The sequence below is a fragment of the Molossus molossus genome, unplaced genomic scaffold (genome assembly GCF_014108415.1).
Source record: "Molossus molossus isolate mMolMol1 unplaced genomic scaffold, mMolMol1.p scaffold_m16_p_3, whole genome shotgun sequence".
NCBI classification, from domain to species: domain Eukaryota; kingdom Metazoa; phylum Chordata; class Mammalia; order Chiroptera; family Molossidae; genus Molossus; species Molossus molossus.
In genome coordinates this window covers 48,505,589-48,527,375 of record NW_023425366.1, presented here as the reverse complement: position 1 = coordinate 48,527,375, position 21,787 = coordinate 48,505,589, and the positions used below count along the sequence as shown (strand labels likewise).

Sequence of the window (21,787 nt, the reverse complement as noted above, 5' to 3'; positions counted from 1 at the left end):
AAACACCAAAGTAGACTGCAACTCTTTTCATTTGCAAAGAATACAGAAATTTATTAGAAAAACACTCAATTAACAACTTAATGCTTACTTATAAGCATCTAAATGCTTAGAATAGTAGTAACACGTCTCTTTGATTATTCCACATCTCTAAAGCAAGTGGTTACTACAAAATGAAATCCTTTGAAATGAATAATCCCCAGTACATTTTAACAGGCCTTAGAGACACTTCGTGTACTTACCTTCAGATTTTAATTTTGTCAGAACAAAAATCAGGTAGTTGTTAAAATCTGGATATTGATTGAGTTGTTCCAGTTTCTAGAACAAACAGTAGTTAAGGAAATTTCTCAGTGTAATCTAAGAAACAAATTACGTATTTTTAATTTAAAATCAAGAACTCCTTTCCGTGGTATTTTTAGCCTTGCTTTTTTTTTTTTTAACAGAATAAAGTTATCTTATTAAAACCAACAATATGCTATTCCAAGAACACATTAGTGGTTGTGTTAAACTTCTTAGGTACTTTTTGCTGAAATATTAACCTTAATATTTTATATCAATTATACCCAATACAACATAAGCCAAGTTCCACCTTCAGCATGTTCAAAATCGTAAAAATATTTTTCAAAACAATTTCTTTGATTTAAACTTAAAAACCCTAACCCCCTAAATTTTTAACTTAAAAAGTGCTTTTATTATTCATTTGTTTTTTAGAGTTCAAACATTAAGATAAAATGTCATTTATGCACAAGTATATATATCCAATTTTATCACATAAAATAAAACCAGTATTATGCAATTACTATGCTGCAATAGTTCTACAATTGTTTACCACCCTCAAGATCTAATATTTCCAGTGGCCCAAATTTGCAGGTATTTTATTATTTTGGGAGGCAACAGTGACATAATACTGTTTTATCTTTCTTCACGCACTCTTAACCTCTATCACAATTTTAAATAACATCCTTAATTGTATTTTAATATAAAGGAATATTATGTTTTTACTCAATGGACCTAATTGAAAAAAAAATTAAATCCATGATACAAACTCAAAGTACAATGTATTAACTATTACATACTAAATACCCTCAATGTCTAGTGGTCAGAATGTAAATTAACTAGCAAAATCGCTATCTAGAAAAATTTCAAGGTGTGACTACCATCTTTGACCAAGAGAAAAAAAACAACAGTGATTTCTTTTTTTAGTGAATGGCCAAAACTAACAGCATATTGATAGGCTAATCGTTTTTCATAAATATTTCCTGACAAGGTTTACTTTCTCACAACTGGTGCTACCTATACATACTATTATTATAATGGTATTTCAAAAAGTGCTCAAGCCTATACAAAAACAAAAACACTAATCCAATCTTTCCCAGAGAGACACAAAAGAATAAAGTCATTAGGCATTTTGAAAATATAAAGTAATGCGGATTTTAAAAACTGATCGCATCTACTGAAATTTAACTTACTCCTTATGTAGAGGGCATTTAATGCTCCCGGCAAACAGAACACAACTTTAAATTCGATTGTTAGCCCAAGTCCCGTATAAGGCATACAAAAGGTATTTAATAAATACATACTAAAACAAGAAAGTATGATATTCAGTAATATATTAGAAATTAAAATATGGTTTGGGGCTTGGCTAACTTAAGAAAATAATTGTCATTTAATATTTTCAAATCATTAAATATCAACTTCTATCATTCCCAAGAGCCATGACAACACAAATTAAGACTGAGCCATAAAAGGGTTTCGGATGCAAGCTGTAATACACCCCCCAACTATTCTTCTTCCCTTGGTATTAACAGTATTCAAACAAAATGGCTTGTAAAAAAATTTCAAGCAGACCTCCATTTTTAAATGAGCAGCATTATTAACCAAGAGGCTAAGTATTACCTAACCTAGTTAAGATTTTAAGTTACAACAATGTAGTACTTCTTCAAAACGTACCAGTGTTTTCTTTTCAGGTAATTGTGTGTGTGTGTGTGTGTATGTATATGTATGTATGTATATATATATACACACACACACACATATATGTATATATATAAAACTTCCTTTTTGTATTTCAAATTTAAATAAGCCCAAACTACACTAAAAGAGCTTACTTGCCAAATTCCACATTAATTTTGCTGATTAAAAATAAAAATCAAGAGGCTTTTATGCAAAAAAAGCAAATTTTTTTCAGAATTGACTTTGGTCTTAAAATAATAGGGACAAAAGGTTATTTTATGATCAGGTGAGTGAATTTGTTTCCTTTATTGGCTCCAATCAGAATTCACCCGTTGTACACAGTTTAGGGCACTACAGAAAGCATATAAAGCAGATTTTGCTTCTCTTACTCTTTGCCTTTTCTAAAACCATAGCAATAGGACCATTACACGGGCAAACTCCATAATATAAAAGCTGGATAATTGAACAGACAGCCTTGAGCCAAAGATTTAAAAAAAAAAATCTCATTTGGGAGCCAGGGAGCCTGTAACAGGTGTTAGTATAACTGCCCAGGGCTGAGGTCTGAAATTCATCACTTCTAGGTCTCAAACCCTTTTAGGGCAGGGCCTGGAAGTAACCCCAAGCCCAACACCATGTCAGTTCAAACCCCGCGCCAGCTCCTCCCCATTTCTGGCCGGACGCTTAGCGGGCGAACCCCGCCGCTCACAGTGCCTTCCACCTGGCCTCTGGCTCAGCCCGCAGGCCCCACGGCGCCGGGCGCACTGTGTGGGCCGGGGCATCGGGGGTTCGCACCCGGGCCATCCCACCCGCGCCGCTTCCCACCCCCTCGGCAGATCAGCGGTGGGCGGGCCGGGACGTGGCGGCCCGATACGCACATGTCGCGATCGCGGGCGGCGGCCCGGAGTCCAAGCTTCCCGCGGGCCGGAAGTTGGCGGCCCCGGCGGCGTCCGGGACCCGAGCACAAGGGCCGCGTGCGCGGGGCTCCGGGCAGGGCAGCGGGGGTGGCGGGCCTCTTCCCGCAGGCGGGCGGAGGGCGGAGGGATCCAGGGAGCGGGAGGAGGGGGAGGGGCGGTGGGCGCCACCCCGCCGCCGGGAGCGGGCCCGAGCGGGGCGAGCTGCGCGGGCGGCAGCGAGGCCTCGGAAAGGATACTTGTTGCACGGTTCTCTGGATGGTGGTGTCTGGGGACTGGGACTCCTTCAGCAGCTGCAGAATTTGCTGAAGCCCTTGCTCGTCAGGTTTCCACTCATACTCCATTTTGGTTTGCTGCAAATAAAGCCAGACACAGGAAGAGACGGAGTAAATGTTACTCCCCATGCACAGGCCCGAGGGCTTCCCGCGCCGAGCAACCCTTTTCTCCCCGCCCGAACGACCCCTGCGCTCCCCAGACGCCTCGGACCTGTGTGGGCGCCCCAAAGGAATTCTCGGACCGCGAAACCCCGGGGAACTGATCCTGGCAGCTCGGCCGCCAATATCTGCTGCTCCTGCCGCCGCGACCGCCGAGCGCAAGGAGCCGACCAGACTGAGTCACCGCGAATTTGCAATCTGGCCCCTAGATCCGCTCACGGGAGCCCCCTGGGTCCTAATGCCACGCAGTTTTCTCCAACCCAATCCAACTCTAGTTCCGTCCAGATTATTAGTGATTTAATGGCTAATTAAAAGTCAAATCCTTATCAAAACCACCAACCAAACACCCGAAGAGATCTAATTTTCGTTATTATATTTTCAGTTAACATGGTGAAAAATATAGGATGATTGAAATAGGAGAACACACACACACACCCCTAATAATTCCCCTGACAGTTCAACAGTACTTAGTGAGAATAAAAATGTTTACATTTCAATTTGACATATAAACACTAAGTACTAATATTTAGTCTAAAATATTAAAAATGCGTTGCAATCACAACCCACACCTCGATAAATACTAAATGTTGTATTTACATTTGCAGAACTTGATTTAAAAAATGCATTCTTTCCTAAACTTCAACTTTTGAACTCTTATTAAGTGAAATAAATTCCATCTGAAATAACCCCTTTTCACAACTAAGGGTTTTGGGCTGAAGAAAAAACAAAAAAAAAACTGAAATTTACAATTGATAGTGTTTAATTTTATCCAAGTGCTTTTCATACATTTTCTTATTTGATTCTTTCACTGGGGAAGTATTATTTGCCCCATGTGGCAACTATGTGACAAAAGGTCTGAGTAAATTACCATAATTAGTAAAGATTAGGAGGAGAATATAGGTTTCTTAAGCTACTACAAATTGCATCTGCTATAATCCATTAAAATTATTTTATCAATGACAGTTTCATTAAAACTAAATGCTTAAACAAAAACAAAGCTTAAGTATAAAGCATGAATTATTTATAAAAACCAACTGAGTCTGCTGGAGATGATTTTTCATATGGCCCCACTACTGATAGTTTGACAGCTGAAATTAGTCACTTCCTAGTAGGAATACCTTTCTAGTAGGAGTTAAAAAAATTACCTTACTATATACCTATCTCATTAGCATTTTTTCTTTTTCTTTTCACCTTTTCCTCTCTCCTTCTTCACCCTTATTTTCTACTTAATATCCTGTAATCCAGCTTTGTTTACTACCTTCTACAGACTTCCTAAATGACCCAACCCCCCAAAAATGTCATTTAAAATGAAAAAGGACCATCTGAACATAACATCTATTAATAATGTAGTATTTTTATTCCAGTTTTCATAATGTACATTTTGTGTACATTATATTTTAGAATAATGGGAATGTCCTGTTTCTTGCCCAACTTTATATATTAAATAATTATTTAAAGTATTTTCAAAAACATAATAGCATTCCATTGTATTGCTGTGCCATAATTTTAATAAACTTTAACTGACATAAAATATACACAAATCATATCATAAACATACAACTTAGATAGATTTTTATAAAGTGAACACACCTGTGTAACCAATGCCCACATAAGATATAGATGATTCCCGGTACCAAGGTTTCTCTTGTACCCATTCTGTCATCAACCCACCCCCAAGTAATCTCTATAATTTCTATCATTATAGAGTTCTTCCTTTCCCTCTTTTTTCTTTTTTACTCAGAAACTTCTAAAATCCTTCCACACCTTTTTCTATTTTCAAACATATATACAGTTGTAGTCTTTATTTTATTTTATTGATTTGAGAGAGAGAGAAAGGGAGAAATAGGGAGAGATAGAAACATCGATGAGAGACAACATCCACTGGCCGCCTCTTGCATGCCCCCCCACTAGGGATTGGGCCCACAACCTCCGCATGTGCCCTAACTGGGAATTGAACTGGCAACCCTTTGGTGCACGGATCGACGCTCAACCACTGAGCCACATTGGCTGGGCTGTAGTTTTGTTTTTTTTTTTTTTTTTTTGTTTTTTTTTTTTTGTTTTTTTTTAATCCTCACCCGAGGATATTTTTTCCATTTTTTTGTACAGATAGAGTGGGAGGGAGGGAGAGGAAGGGAGAGAGAGAGAGAAACATCGACGTGAAGGGACACATCGAGTGGCTGCCACCCGCACGACCAACCAAGGCCGGGGACAAACTGCAACCAAAGTACGTGCCCTTAGCGGGAACCGAACCCGGGTCTCTCCGGACCGCAGGCTGACGCTCTAACCGCTGAGCCAAACTGGCCAGGGCTGTAGTTTTGTTTTTTAAAGATCATACTATATACTACACACTACACTATTAATTCTATTATTTAAACACATAATATAGCAAGGCCATCATTCGAAGCCAATGCATACAGATTTAACTCACTTTTTTTTTTTTTTTATCCTCACCTGAGGACATCTTTCCATTTTTTGTTCAGATAGAGTGGGAGGGAGGGAGAGACAGAGAGAGAGAGAGAGAGAGAGAGAGAGAGAGAGAGAGAGAGAGAGACATCGATGTGAAAGGGACACATCAAGTGGCTGCCACCCGCACGACCAAACCAGGGCCGGGGACAAACTGCAACCGAGGTACATGCCCTTAGTGGGAACCGAACCCGGGTCTCCCTCGACCGCAGGCCGATGCTCTAACTGCTGAGCGAAACTGGCTAGGGCTTAACTCACATTTTAATAGACCACATTGGTCTTTAGAATTGATAGAAAATAATTTGTTCAACCGTTTCCTGATTGTCGCCCAGGTTGCTTCTATTTTTTTGCCACTACCAACAACACAGCAAAAACCGTTCTGGTACTAATGTTCTACAATGTAGTGGCAACCCAGTGGAATTAATAGGCCCAAAGTATGTATACTTAAATATTTCAAACAGTTAACACCAGATTACTTTCCAAAAACAGTTATGCAATTCACACTCACCAATAATATAAATGTTTCCCATATCTCCACGGCACGTTCCTTTAATTTTTATGTGTAAATCTAATGGGTAAAAATTAAATTTCTCCTGCTACTGGGATGGGGGGTGGGGTGGGTGGGAAACCTAAAAGTGTGAAACTTAGGTATGAGTTGGAGCTGCTATATGGACATCAGCCTGTGGAGGTGACATCTGGATTGCTTATTTAACTCCGTAGTTCCCTTTTGAACGAGAAACTAAAACTGGGGTAAATACCAGCCAAGTCCGAAAGGCATCTTCACCATATCCATCCCAAAGATGACTGCCCCATAATATCATTAACATGCTTCCTTCTTTATCCATGCACTCAAATACATAGAATTCTTTTTCTTTTTAAACAGCTTAGTATTACGACCATTTAATTTGATCAGTCTATGATGATGGGACAGGGAGAACTGAGATAAGCTGTTATCTCATACCTTACTCAAGTCATCTGGAACAAAAGGCTCTCAAAAATATTTGACCGGTAATGTCTTGACAAGAGATCTCAAGCAACTTTGCACTTCCATACTTTTTTTTTAAAATTGTGGTAAAATAAACTCAATTATAAAATTTGGCATTTTAACTATTTTGATTGTACAGTTCAGTGGTATTCAGTACGGTCTCACTTGTGCAATCATCATCACCTCTATCTCTAGAACTTACCAAATTTTAATAACCTTTAAAATTAGATCACAGGGTTATTCAGATAATGTCTGAAGTACTTCAAGCTAACCAAGCACATCAAAACTATGAAGTAGAAATAGTTTAAATAGGCCGTCCCGTGTGGCTCAGTGGATTGAGCATGGTCCCATGGACTGAGAGGTCCCAGTTCAATTCTTGGTCAGGGCACATGTCCAGGTTGCAGGCTTGTTCCCCAGTGTGGCACATGCCGGAGGCATGTTTCTGTCTCATATCGATGTTTCTGTCTCTCTCTCTCTTCCTTTCTCTCTAGTAAAATCAATAAAAACATATTTTAAAAAAATAGTTGAAATAGTAAACTACATCTATATTAATTGAATAGAATATCAAGATTAATATTGGATTTAAAAAAAATAATTTATTCTTTCTTCATGTTGAAGACAGATCTAAATGTTTTGTGTTTTTCTTTTATAAGAATGTTTTTATTGACTTTTTTTCAAGTATTGTCTATACTTTTTATTCACTAATTCAACAATATTTATTGAACAGCTACTATGTGTCATGCATTATTCTTGACTCTAAATTGTATTACCTACTTTTTTTTTATTTTTTAAAATCTTTATTGTTGAATGTATTAAGATGTTCCTCATTTCCCCCCCATTGACCCCCCCCCTCCTCATTCCCACCCCCCTCCCGCCTTTTCCCACACTATTGTCTGTGTCCATTGGTTATGCATATAAGTTCTTTGGTTTATTTCTTCCCACCCTCCAACCTCTTTCCCTTTGAGGTTTGTCAGTCTAGCAATGAATTTGTACTTCTTAATCCCTTCACCACCAACAAAACGTTCTCTGTATCTATGAGAATGTTTCTGTTCTGCCTGTTCATTTTCTTTGTAGATTCCATGGTTGATGGATATGTATTCATTGCCATTTTGTCTGTTCATATATTTTATCTTTTTCTTCAAAAAGACCCTTCATCATTTCATATAATAAGTTTGGTGGTGATAAACTCCTTTAACTTTTTCTTGTCTGGGAAACTCTTTATATGGCCATCGATTCTAAATGACAGCTTTGCAGGACACAGTAATCTTGGTTGTAGGTTCTTGCTTTTCATCACTCTGAATATTTCCTGCCACTCCCTTCTGGCCTGCAAAGTTTCTTTTGAGAAATCAGCTGACAGCCTTATGGGCACTCCCTTGTAGGTAACTAACTGCTTTTCTCTTGCTGCTTGTAAGATTCTCTCTTTGTCTTGAGCCTTTTGCATTTTGATGATGATGTGTCTTGGTGTGGGCCTCTTGGGGTTCATCTTGTTTGGGACTCTCTGTGCTTCCTGGAGTTGTATGTCTGTTTCTTCACTAAGTTAGGAAAGTTTTCTGCCATTATTGTTTCAAACAGGTTTCCGATTTCTTGTTTTCTCTCTTTTCCTTCTGGCACCCCCAAGATGTGAATGTTGGCACACTTGAAGTTGTCCCTGAGGCTCCTTACACTATCCTCATTTTTTTTTTTATTCTTTTTTCTTTTTGCTGTTCTGATTGGGCGTTTTTTGCTTCCTTATATTCCAAATCAATGGTTTGCTTTTTGGATTTACATACTCTGCTATTGAATCTGTGTAAATTATTTTTTATTTCAGTTAATGCCTCCTTCATTTCTGACTGTGCATCCATCATTTCTAACTGATCCTCTTTTATGCCCTTGAGGCCTGCACTAAGTTCACTGAGGTTCTCACTAAGTTCATTGACCATCCTTATAAACAGTATTTTGAACTCAGCATCTGTTAGGTTGCTTATCTCCATTTCGCTTAGTTCTTTTCTGGGGTTTTGTTCTGTTCTTTCATTTGGGACCTATTTCTTTGTCTCTGCATTTTGGCTGCCTCCCTGTGTTTGTTTCTGTGTATTACTTAACGAGAGGTATGGGGCTATCTGAGACCAGATGCTGCTTGTTTGAAAGAATTTAGGAAAACCTGAAGCAGGATCCAAGACAGGCCAATCCTATGGTTAAGCCAACTGGCAACAGCTTGGGTGGGCCAGAAAGTTGGGTGGGGCAGGGCCTCAGGGAATCACAAGGGCGGGGCTACCAGTGTGAGCCAGGTTGCTAGAGTCCCAGATATGGCTGCTGTCTGCCGCCCCAGGGAAGGGCTCACCAAAGGAACAAAGGCCTCTGACAGCACGTTTGTCCTGGAGAAAGCCCCTCTCCAGCCCTCACTCCAATGCCAAACAGCTCAGTTCTTCCCTGTATGTCTCTGGTGCCCCTCAAGCTGCCTCCCCTCCAAGCTTAGAGGGAGTGAGTCTGATAAGTCCATGTGCGGGCCCTTTAAGGAGCTGCCTGGGGCTCCAGCCACGTCAGCTTCCCTGAGCTTCAGTTCCCAGTGGTTTTTCCAGCCACAAGTTATGGGGACTTCTCTTCCTGGCACTGGAACCCTGAGCGGGGCATCTGGTGTGGGATGGGGACCCCTCAGTCCTCAGGGAGGACCTTCCCAGAACAGGCGTCCTCCTGATTTTTATCCGCCACACTTGGGTGTGGGACCAGCTTGTCTGCCTCCGCCCCTCCTACCAGTCTCGATGTGGCTGCTGCTTTAATTCCATAGTTGTAGGACTTCCATTCAGCTTGATGTCAGGCAGTTCTGAATTATGGTTTTTCTGTAATTTAGTTGTAACTTTGATGTGGTTGTGGGAGGACGCGATACCGCGTTTTTTTATTGACTTTTTAGAGAGAGATAGAAACATCGATGTGAGAGAGAACCATCTATCGGCTGCTTCTTGCATGCCCCTTACTGGGGATTGAGCCTGAAACCCAGGCATGTGCCCTGATTGGGAATCAAACCAGAACCTTCTGTCCATGGGATGATGAACAATGAGCCTCACCTGCCAGGCAGATCTAACTTTTTAAAAAGGGAGCGTATGCCCAGCCGGTGTGGCTCAGTGGATTGAGCGTGGTCACATAGACTGAGAGGTTCTATTTGGATTCCCTGTCAGAGCACATGCAGGGGTTGTGGGCTCGATCCCCAGTAGAGGGCGTGCAGGAGGCAGGCAATAGATGTTTCTCATTGATGCTTCTCTCTCTCTCTAAAAAAAATCAATAAAAAATATTTTTTTAAAAAAAGGTGGGAGTAGTACTTCAAAAGTTTAGAGTACTTAAGTCATGCTGATTGGTACATAACATTCAATGGTGACTCCCCCATCCCTCCAAAAAGGTATTTCAATAAGACAGTTGAACTATCTATCTAGATAGAAGATGGTACCAGAATAACAAGTATCCTGCAACAGGTAAGTTACTTAGATTTCATTTTAGGCCTTCAGAAGACCAAAACCAAGAGGTCATCAGTTTGATTCCTAGTCAGGGCACATGCCCGGGTTGTGGGCTTGATCCCCAGTAGGGGGCATGCAGGAGGTGGCCAATGTTTCCCTCTCTTTCCCTCTCCCTTCTTCTCTATCTAAAGATCAATAAACACATATTTAAAATACAGTCGCTTTATTTTATTTATTAAAAAAAAATTTCCCTTTATTGATTTTAGAGAGAGATGAAAAGCGAGGGAGAGAGAGAGATAGAAACATCAATGAGAGAGGACATCAATTGGCTGCCTCCTGCATGTCCCTCATCAGAAATTTGGCCCACAACCTGGGCATCTGTCCTGACCGGGAATCAAACCAGTGATCTCTTGGTGCATGGGTCAACGCTCAACCACTGAGCCATACCGGCTGGGCTAAAATACAGTTGTTTTAATTGTTACATCAATGTAACAATTAAATGTAATTTACTGCCTGCAAGATAAAATCTAACATCTATTCATGGAAGAGGCTCTTTATGATCTGGTGCATCACCTCCAGGGACAGCTATAATCTCTTACTACTCAACCTCCAACTTTATGCTCCAGCAACAGTATCAACTGCACCTGTTGTATTTCTGAACCTCTGAATAGGTACTGCTGATCTGGAATGTCCTCTTTAAATATGACCATTTGGCAAACTCCTTCTTACTCTTGAGTTATGCTCATCTATTCAATTTTCAATTATTTATTACTAGTCTTTCTTGGCACAATGATTGATACTGGATACTATTTCTCTTCTGTGACATGTTTTTCTCATTACAGATCTATAGTTTATAGCTTTTTCCATCTTAGAAACTGTCATATTGTATTATAATTATTTCTAGATCTGTTTTAGCAATATATCATGTGTTCCTTGAAAGCAGGGACAGTGTCCTTTTGCCTTCTTTGCCTAGCAGAATCTGACTCAATAGTTGTTGAATAAATACTATTTTTGCTGCCATGAATTCAACTGAGTAAATATTAAGTTGAGCAACTACATGTGCTCAATGAGCATTGACGTTCTAAGATCTGTGAAACATTATTCTTGCCCCCACTAAATTCTCATTTAGTGAGAGAGACAGATGTGCTGTCTATGAATGGAGTGTGCAAATAAAGTGCAATAGGAAGAGATAGGAAAGCAAATATATTCGGCCAGGAAAGAGAAAAGAAGAGCTTTTCCCTCATCTGGTTCAGAGATTTTGTTTTTGTTTTTTCTATGTCAATGAAGTTAAAACAAATATTTACTGAGATGTCAGATGTTTTCACCGATATGGTGAATCACTATGAATGTGATAAATGCTGTCATGAGTGACGTGATTTCCCATAATGGTGAACAACTCTTGGTAGAGTTCCAAACAAAACAAGGTCCAATCTTCCTTCAACAATTTTTCCTAGAAAACTCAGCATTTAATTAAAAATCCTTAAAAAATTCCATGTGCATATGTAAAATTGTGTTCGGCTCTAACTATAGCTATAAACAGGGGTTTTCTACCCATGTGACCATCTAGTGAGACATTCAAAAGTCACGCAGTGCTTAAGACAATTCTTAATGGTAAACATCTAGCACCTTTTAGCCCTACACACTAAATGACAAAAGCACCTCCCAATTAGTAGGACACCACCCAGAGAGAAACACTGCCTCAGTGCAGGACTATGGTAGGAAAAGCACAAGAGGCTGTGGGGACATTACATTAACCCAGTTAGAAGGTAAAGAAGAGACTTCTTGAGAAAGTGACTTTTTACCTGGGATTTAACAGGAATTACCAAAAAGTGAAAGTGAGAGGAAAGCAGGGGCCAGGAAGACCTCAAAGGCCTTGGTAGGAGGTTTAGACTTTATCCTAAGGCTAATAGAAAATTTATGAAGGGGGTTATAAACTGATAAAATGTATAATCAAATAAAAATAAGGAAAAGAAGCATGGACCGGGTTGCAAGGTGGTTGGAGTAATGTCTTGTATACCAAAAAGGTTGCAGGTTCGATTCCCAGTTGGGGCATATATGAGAGGCAACCAATCAATGTCTCTCTCTCACATCGATGTTTCTCTTTCTCCCCCTTCCTCTCTTTAAAGTCAATAAACATATTGTCGGATGAGGATTAAAAAAATAAGGAAAAGAATTATTCCTCCTAGGAAGTAGATTTGGGGAAGAAGAGTTTCATTTACTTCTTTAATTAATGTTAATTTTCACAAGCATAATATTTTTATTTAAAAAAATGATTTAAAAATAAACCCATCAGGCTGCAATGTAGGAAATCACTGGAGGGGCAGGAGGAGCCACAGGAAGACCTAACTGTCCAATATGCATTTAAAATGGAGTTTCAGTTTGTTAGGCAGGGAAAAGGCTGTCATATTTTATAAACAAAATACTACCAAACGTTTTCATATTTAAATATTAGGGATTTAAACACATCTACTATTTTGTCAAATAATACTAACAGCTAATATTTTTGAGTGCCAGGTAGTGTCCTAAGTACATACATATGTTAACTAATTTATTCCTCAGAACTCTATGATGTATTAACTACATTTTACAGATAGGTAAATTGAGCACAGAGAAATTACTTGCTCATAATTACGCAGATAGTAAGTGACAGAGTCATGATTCAAAAACCCAACTAATCTGGCTCCAGAGTCCAGTCTCTAACTCCTGATATACTGCTTTTTGATTTCTGTAAACTGGGAAACTAATCATAAGTAAAACAATTTGCATACTAAATAAATAACATATATTTGATACTTTTGTAGTAAGGTAAAAGAGAAAAGTAAAAATCATATTTCACTGTTGTAAAAATTATAACAGATCTTAAAAGCAGAATGTATATAATATAAAAATATCATGAAGATATTTCAAGAGCACTGAGTAAATGAGTTCAAACATTCTAAATCTAATGTTCACAATATCTTTGTTGTAAGTAGAAGAAAGTATTATCTTCATTTGACAAACAGACAAATCAAAATACAGCATAAGTAATTTGCTGAATCATTTGCTGGCTATGAATCAGATCTGTAGACTTTTAAAGTAAATGTGTCCTATGCTCGTTTTTACTAAAAGATGCTATAATAAACAATGAAGAAAAAAATCAGAGCTATCCAAAGGGCTAAAAAGAACACCATATATATATTTAAAGCTATTTAGCAAGAATTTTATGAGAATTTTAAACCAAAGTTCAGTAATGAAGGGAAAGTCTAAAGGCAGCTGATTATTTATTTTTAAAATATGAGCTTTTCAATGTCAAAGAATCAAAATGTTGACAGACTTGTTAAATTACAGCTATTAGTGGAACTAGAAAGCCCTTTAAGAAATTCTATAAAGTAATCAGAGGTAAAGGATCAAAAGAAAAATGAAACAGGCAAAACCAACTGTTGAGCCCAAGCTACTTGAGAAAATGAACTCCATTAGATTAAAGGGCAGGGACTACATTATATAGACCCTCTGATGTTATATAATGCTAGGCACAAAGAATGTTTTAAATCATCCTTGATGATATTTTAGGGTGAATGATCTAGTTCACCACTTGAAAAAATTATGCTAAATAAGAGGTAAAAATGATAATCCTCCAGCATTACAATCTACTGTCATCTAAGAGCTGAGAGATTAACAGAAAATAATGAAATATACCTACTAAGGAAAATTTAAATAAATGTATTCTTAGAGTGCCCTTTCAGGAAGACCTTTGATGGAGTCTAGACATGTGACTCAAATGCTAAAATTTACAAACAAACATTAAATAAAGACAAAGCCAGTAGGTGATAAGAAGGAAAACTTCATCTCAAAGGTCAACTCAATCTATAACCAGGTACTTCCTAAATACTTCAGCTCATTTAATATTCATAATAGCAGTATGAAATAGATATTAACTCTATTTTATATTAATGGAAGTTCAGAGAAGTGAAGTAGCTTGCCTCACCAGTATTCGGTAGATTGGGTATTCAAAACCAAATCTGTGTAATTCCAAAGTCTGGACTGTGCCTAGTAGTAACAGCAACCCTGTTGCCATTTATGAAGTGCTTCTATGTGCATTATTATACTAAATGCTTTAAATGCGTGCTCTCATTTAATTCCATGAGTAGGGACTATAATTATTTTACAGAAAGGAACAGGCTTAAGAAAAGTTAAGTAGTGTGTCCAAAGTCACAAAAATAGTAATGGACAAAGACAGGATTCAAGCCATGATGCACCAGACTCCATATGCACTTGTGCTGCTGTGATTCTCATTATGCTATCTCCATTAACGTGATCAGCCCTTAACAGAACTCTTGGGTAGAGTTAGTAGGTAGACTTTTCTTTTTCTTTTTATTCCATGCATCACCAAGAATTCAACAGCTCTCTTGTTTAGTGTCTTTCTTCAGTTCAGGTATGAAAACTGCACTTTGTCTTTCACAGTTTAAGCTTTTCTTTCTTTCTTTTTTTTTTAATCGTCACCTGAGGACATTTTTCCATTTTTTGTTCAGATAGAGCAGGAGGGAGAGGGAGGAAGAGAGAGAGAGAGAGAGAGAAACATCGATGTGAAGGGACACATCGAGTGGCTGCCACCCGCACAACCAACCAGGGCCAGGGACAAACTGCAACCGAGGTACGTGCCCTTAGCGGGAACTGAACCAGGGTCTCTCTGTACCGCAGGCCGATGCTCTAACCACTGAGCCAAACAGACCAGGGCAAGCTTTTCTTTTTTTTTTTTTTGGTGATTTTTTTTTTTTTTTTTGGATATTTTGTTCAGATAGAGTGGGAGGGAGAGAAAGAGAGAGAGAAACATTGATGTGAAAGGGACACATCAAGTGGTTGCCACCCACATGACCCAACCAGAGCTGGGGACAAACTGCAACCGAGGTACATGCCCTTAGCAGGAACCGAACCCGGGTCTCTCCAGACTGCAGGCCAATGTTCTAACCGCTGAGCCAAACCGGCCAGGGCACAAGCTTTTCATTTTTAATTTAAGTACAAGACTCATAGGAGGAATTCTTCCTATATATATTTAACTTTTGATCACATCATTTTCATCATCAAAACATCACTTCTCTGTTGATTTCTACAACAGATTTAACTATCAGAATTTATCTCACTCCTCATGTATGTCAAACTACTTAAACCATGGGTTCTCAACCTTGACTCCACATTATACTCACTGGGAAGAAAAAAATGATGTTTATTTCCTTTGTCTCCTTACTGATTCAATATAGGGGTGGGGCCTAGGCACCTGAGTATGGGTAGCTCTAAACAACTCCCACATAGTTCTAATATAAAGCCAGTTCAGAATCATTATATAGACTTAATAAATCTGTTCCTAGAAATTTTCACTAGTTTCTTACTCTAATGAGCAGCAGTGTCCTAGCTGCACTAGAAATGACAGGAAAGAGGAGAAAGAGGAATACAATGCAGACTGTACTGACTAATATGAAAACATCACTAATCACTAGAAAAATGACTTTGGTGAAAACAAAACATTAGTACATACTGTTTACAGTCACATCATAATTTGTACTACCTTGGTAAGGACTGCATGTGGTAGAAGCTATTAAGTGCAATGTTCATTTACTTTGTAGTTTGCAGAGGCTAAGTAAGGAGTTTCACTTAAGTTCTTAGAAATGGAAACTTGAGAAAAGTCAAAATATGGGGGAACAACATAAGTAGTTGTTATATAAATTAAATATGTTATTTATTTATGTAAATTATACGTAAAACTTACTAGACAATTATGGTGCTTGAATGGCCAAATATGATTTAAATTCATGTATCAACTTATGTTGCAAATGATGACCACACCTTTCTTCAAAAAGCAATATCAAGTCATTCATAAAACTTAAAGTAACCCCTTCTAAATAATAAACCCACACATTAAAATACAAACATACAAAATAAGTAAATCAGGCCCCTGATTCTTTTAGCATTGCAGATTCATTCATTTATCGTACTAGGAATCTTCCCATTGCTACATGCAATTGACTATTGTCATTCAATATGTCAACCTTTCTCCAGCAGTTTTCATTTTGGTGATAATCAATTTAAGGGGAAAAAAAAGTTCTTTTAGAAGTCTTCATAAATATCATAACATGATTGTAAATTCCATTTCAGAATGTTGACTGATCACTGCCAAGTGGTTTCAGGTAAATATAGTGCTTAATAATTTTCAAAGTACTTTCCTATTTTGTCTCATTTAATGTTTAAAACCACACTGTGGGTTGAGAAACAATTTCAGTAGTGTTAACTTCCTAAAAGTCACTTGGCTAGTAAATGTTAAGAGTGGGTTAGATGGCTGAAAAATTTCCACACTTGGAGAGAAATATGAGCATCCAGATTTATGAGGCCCAAAGGACTCCAAATATGTTAAACTCTAAAATAACTAGATCAAGACACTATAATTAAATTGTCAAAAGTCATGACAAAGAGAGAATTTTGAAAGCAGCAAGAGAAAACCAACTTGTCACACACAAGAAGGCCCCCATAAGACTATAAGCAGATTTCTCAACAGAAACTTTGCAGACCAAAAGAGAATGGGATGATATATTCAAAATACTGAAAGAAAAAAACTGTCAATCAAAAATATTATACCCAGCAAAGCTGTCCTTCAGAAATGAAGGAGAGGAAAAAACATTAAAAAAAAATATTTTAAAATTAATTTTTAGAAAGATAGGCAGGGAGAGGGAGAGAGAGACATTGATGTGAGAGTGAAATATTGATCAGTTGCCTCCTGCATATTCCTTACTCGGGATTAAGCCCAAAGCCCAGGCAAGTGCCCTGGCCATGCATCAAACCGGCAACCTTTTGGTGCACGGGATGACATCAACCGAGCCACACAGGCTAGGGTGAGAAAAAGACATTTTTGAACAAACAAAAGGTGAGTGATTTTATCACCACTTAACCTGCCTTACAAGAAATGATAAAGGCCATTCTCCAAGCTGATACAGAATAATACATATAAATGTGTGAAACTCACTGGTGATGATAAATACATAACACAGATTCTCCAATATTGTAATGGTGGTATGTAATTCACTTAAAACTCAAGTTTAAAAGTTAAAAATCAAACATAATAAAAATAACCATAGCTACAATCCATTGTTACCAGTAAATAATATAAAAAAGATGTAAATTGTAACATCAATAACCTAAAATGTGATGGTGGGAAAAGTAGAAGGATAAAGTTTCTGTATATTATTAAAGTTGTTATCAGCTTAAATCAGAATGATATAAATATATTTTATGTAAGCCTCAGTGAAACTACAAAGAAGAAATCTGCAGTAAATACATAAAAGATTATGATAAAGGAGTCAGAGTATACTACCTCAAAAAGCCATTAAATCACAAAGGAAGACAGGAAGAAAGGAACAAAGAAGCTACAAAACAGAAAATAATTATCAAAATGACAACAGTTAAGTCCTTACCTATCAAGAATTACTTTAAATGTAAATGGATTAAGTTCTCCAACTAAAGACAAAGAATGGCAGAATGAATTAAATTAAAAAAAAAAAATCTACCCTGGCCAGTGTGGTTCAGTGGTTAGAGCACTGGCCCATGCACCAAAGGGTCATGGGTTCGATTCCTGGTCAAGGGCACATATTTGGGTTACAGGTTACATCCCTTGCCCTGGTTGGAGCATGTGCGGGAGGCAACCAATCAATATGTCTCTCTCACATTGATGTTTCTCTCTCTCTCTCTCCCCCCCCCCCCTCCTTCCACTCTCTCTAAAAATCAATGGAAAATATATCCTTGGGTGAGGATTAACAACAACAAAAAGAATTCAATGATATACTGCCTACAAGAACCTCACTTTAGCTTTAAAGACACACACACTGCCCAGCTGGTGTGGCTCACTGGTTGAGCGTTGACCCATGCACCAAGAGGTTGCCGGTTCAATTCCTGGTCAGAGCACATGCCCAAGTTGTGGGCCTAATCAGGCGACCAATCAATGTCCTCTCTCATCAATGTTTTTAATCTCTCCCTCTCCCTTCCTCTCTTTATAAATCCATAAAGAAAAAAACTTTTTAAAAAATAAAGACACACAGACTGAGTGTGAAGAGATAGAAAAGATATTTCAAGCAAACAGTAACTAAAAGAAAGCAGGGGACAGCTATACTTTTATCAGAAAAAATAAACTTTAAACAAAAAAAGATCTAAAGAGACAAAAAGTTCATTATATTATGATAAAGAAGTCAATCTCTCAAAAAGATATAATAATTATAAATATTTACGCACCCAACACTGGAGCACCTAACTACATAAAGCAAATATTAATAGAAATAAAAGGTGAAATAAACAGCAAAATAATAATAGTTTGGGACTTTAATATCCCATTCTCAACAATGGAGAGGTCATCCAGGCAGAAAATCAATACGGAGATTTGCGGAACACTATACAGCAAATGGACCTAACATATAAAGAACATTCCATCCAACCAACAGCAGAAGAATACACATTTATTTCAAGTGCACACAGAACATTTTCTAGGGTAGATCATATGTTAGGCAGCACAGTAAGTCTTAAATAATTCAAGATAGAAATTATACTGAGTATCCTTATGATCACAATGGTATGAAACAGGAGAAAAGCTAGAAAATTTACAAATACATGGAAATTAACAACACAGTCCTTAACAACTGATGGAACAAAGAAGAAATCAAAAGAAAAAAACTATTTTGAGACAAATGAAAATGGAAACAATATACTAAAACTTACGGAATACAGCAAGAGCAGTTCTAATACAAAGTTTATAGCCATAAGCACAGATATCAAGATAAAGAAAGATATCAAAGAAACAACCAGATTTTATACCACAAGGAACTGAAAAAAGAACAACTAAGTTCAAGATTAGCAAAAGGACATAATAAAGACCAGAGTAGAAATAAATAAAATAAAGAATATAAAACAATAGGAAAGATCAACAAAACTGAGTTGACTCTGTGAAAAGATAAATGAGCCCTGGCCAGTTTGGCTCAGCGGTTAGAGCATCGGCCTGCAGTCCAGAGAGACCCGGGTTCGGTTCCCGCTAAGGGCGCGTACCTCAGCTGCAGTTTGTCCCCAGCCCTGGTTGGGTTGTGCGGGTGGCAGCCACTTGATGTGTCCCTTTCACGTTGATGCTTCTCTCTCTCTCTCTCTCTCTTCCTCTCTCTCCCTCCCACTCTATCTGAACAAAAAATGGAAAAATGTCCTCAGGTGAGGATAAAAAAATAAAAAATAAAAAAAAGATAAATGAATCAAGAAAAAAGAGAGAGGACCCAAATAAAATTATATATAAATTAAAGAACGACATTACAACTGATAACACATAAATACAAAGGTTTACAAGAGACTACTATGAACAATCATACACCAACGAAATGGACAACCTATAAGAAATGAATAAGTTTCTAGAAACACACTACTGACAAAATTGAATCATAAAGAAATAAAATCTGAGCAGACCAATAATGAGTAAGAAGACTGAATCAGATTGTATCCCAGCAAAAAAAAGCTCAGGACCAGATGGTGAATTCTACCAAACATAGAATAAAAAATTAATGAAATAACACCTCAAACCTGTTAAAATGACTGTTATCAAAAACAACAGTGATAACAAATAAGTGCTGGCAAAGATGTAGAGAAAAGGGAACCCTTGTGCATTGTTGGTGGAAATATAAATTGGTGCAGCCACTATGGAAAACAGAATGGATAATTAAAATAGATTAATATAGAACTACTACATGATTCAGCAATTCCACTTCTGGGTATATATTGTAGGGAAACAAAATCACTATGTTGAAGGGATAACTGCATCCTCATGTTCACTGCAGTATTATTTACAATAGCCAAGACATGGAAACAATGTACATGTTGTTCACCTAGTGAATGGATACAGATGTGTTAATATACATAAACATACACAGTGGAATATTATTCAGCCATAAAAAAGGAAATCCTGCCCTTTGTGACAACATGGATGAACCTTAAGGCATTATGCTAAGTGAAATATGTCAGACAAAGATAAATACTATATGAAAACAATCCCAAATTCACAGAAACAGGGAGCAGATTGGTGTTTGTCAGGGAAGGGGAAGAGGGGGAGAAAGGGTGAAGGTGGTCAAAGGCTGCAAACTTCCAGTTATGAGTTAAGTTCTAGGGATGTAATGTACAGCATATGACTATAGTTAATAACACTGTATTATATATTTGTTAAGAGAGTAACTTAATAGTCTTCATAGACACACCCGTTTTTTAAAATTGTAACTTTGTAAAGGGATGGATGTGTTAACTAACCTTACTTTAGTAACCATTTCATAATACATATCTATCAAATCATTATGTTGTACATCTTAAACCTACATATGTCAATTATATCACAAAGGTGAAAATACATGTTAAAAATAAAGAAGAAAGACTATTACTTCTCAAAAAAACAAAAAAGTTGTGTTGCAACATATGTCTTCCTATTCCTGGTCCAATGTTTCTTCTACTCCAAACTGCTTTTAAAAAATTCTCACCTGAGGATATTTTTCCATTTATCATCAGACAGAGTGGGAGGGAGGGAGAGAGAAAGAGAGAGACATCCACTGGTTGCCACCCACATGACCCCCACCAGATTATGTGCAACTTTGTAGGCTATGGTAAGGATATGAGGTTATATTTTAAGTGTAATGAGAAACACCTGGAAGGTTTTGATAGAAGATATAATTTAATTGAAGCTTTAACAAGATCATTTTGCTACTCAGGCCGTCGCTCTAACCGTTGAGCCAAACTGGCCAAGGCCAAACTGCTTTAATTCACAGACCAATTAAAAGAATAAGTTCTCTCTCTCTTTTTTTTTATGTCCTCACCCGAGAACATTTTTCCATATTTTGTTCACACAGAGTAGGAGGGAGGGAGAGAGAGAGAAACATCGACGTGAAAGGGACACATCAAGTGGTTGCCACCCTCATAATCCAACCAGGGCTGGGGACAAACTGCAACTGAGGTACATGCCCTTAGCGGGAACCGAACCCGGGTCTCTCTGGACCGCAGGCCGACACTCTAACCACTGAGCCAAACCGGCCAGGGCAAGAGTAGGTTCTCTTAAAGTAATATTACTTGACACTCTTTATTATTTACTTGATGGTTTATGTGTGGACATAAATGAAAGAGGGAGACAAAACTGTATGTTCTCTAGCAAGATTATGACAGCTCTTGGTAAAATACCGGTACAGAATGATTAAAAATGTATCAGCACCAGGCAAGCTACTGATTATAGCTGTACTTACTACATTTAAGGAACTGGTAAAAATGGCCACGAAACAAATAGTCAAATATTTTCCTGTGTAAGACATTTGAACTTATAAAGTAAGTCAATAAAGGGTACGATTCAATATCTTAGAATCTACATGTTTATAAAGTAAGTCATGCCTGTAAACTTGACAGGGTGCTAAGATGATATTTTTTGAAAAATTAGATAACAGAAGGGAACAGCCAATAAAGATCATTTTGGTAACTGTTTCATTGCAGTCAGATTGCTCCTAAATTCTGAAGTGCAAGGCCTCAGGAATTCCTAAATCATGTCCCAAACTGTCCTTGATTTTTAAAGTGTAATGTGTTGATTCACTATTTCACATTTTCAAGTGTAAA

At 37.8% G+C, this 21,787-nt stretch overlaps 1 protein-coding gene across 2 annotated transcripts in view; it reads right to left on the bottom strand.

Annotated features, from left to right (window-relative positions):
* TNPO1 (transportin 1) overlaps positions 1 to 21,787 on the bottom strand; it is a 98,936-nt gene that overhangs the window by 51,386 nt on the left and 25,763 nt on the right. The window contains exons 1-3 of one of the 2 annotated variants that reach the window (XM_036278559.1): positions 3,348 to 3,465; positions 3,101 to 3,214; positions 240 to 315 (exon numbers count right to left, since the gene is read on the bottom strand). In XM_036278559.1, the coding sequence (XP_036134452.1) occupies positions 240 to 315; positions 3,101 to 3,205 (181 nt within the window). In that variant the 5' untranslated portion in view covers positions 3,206 to 3,214; positions 3,348 to 3,465. Of the gene's footprint in view, positions 1 to 239; positions 316 to 3,100; positions 3,215 to 3,347; positions 3,466 to 21,787 lie in introns of those variants that run through there. The other variant, XM_036278558.1, reaches the window with a different exon arrangement.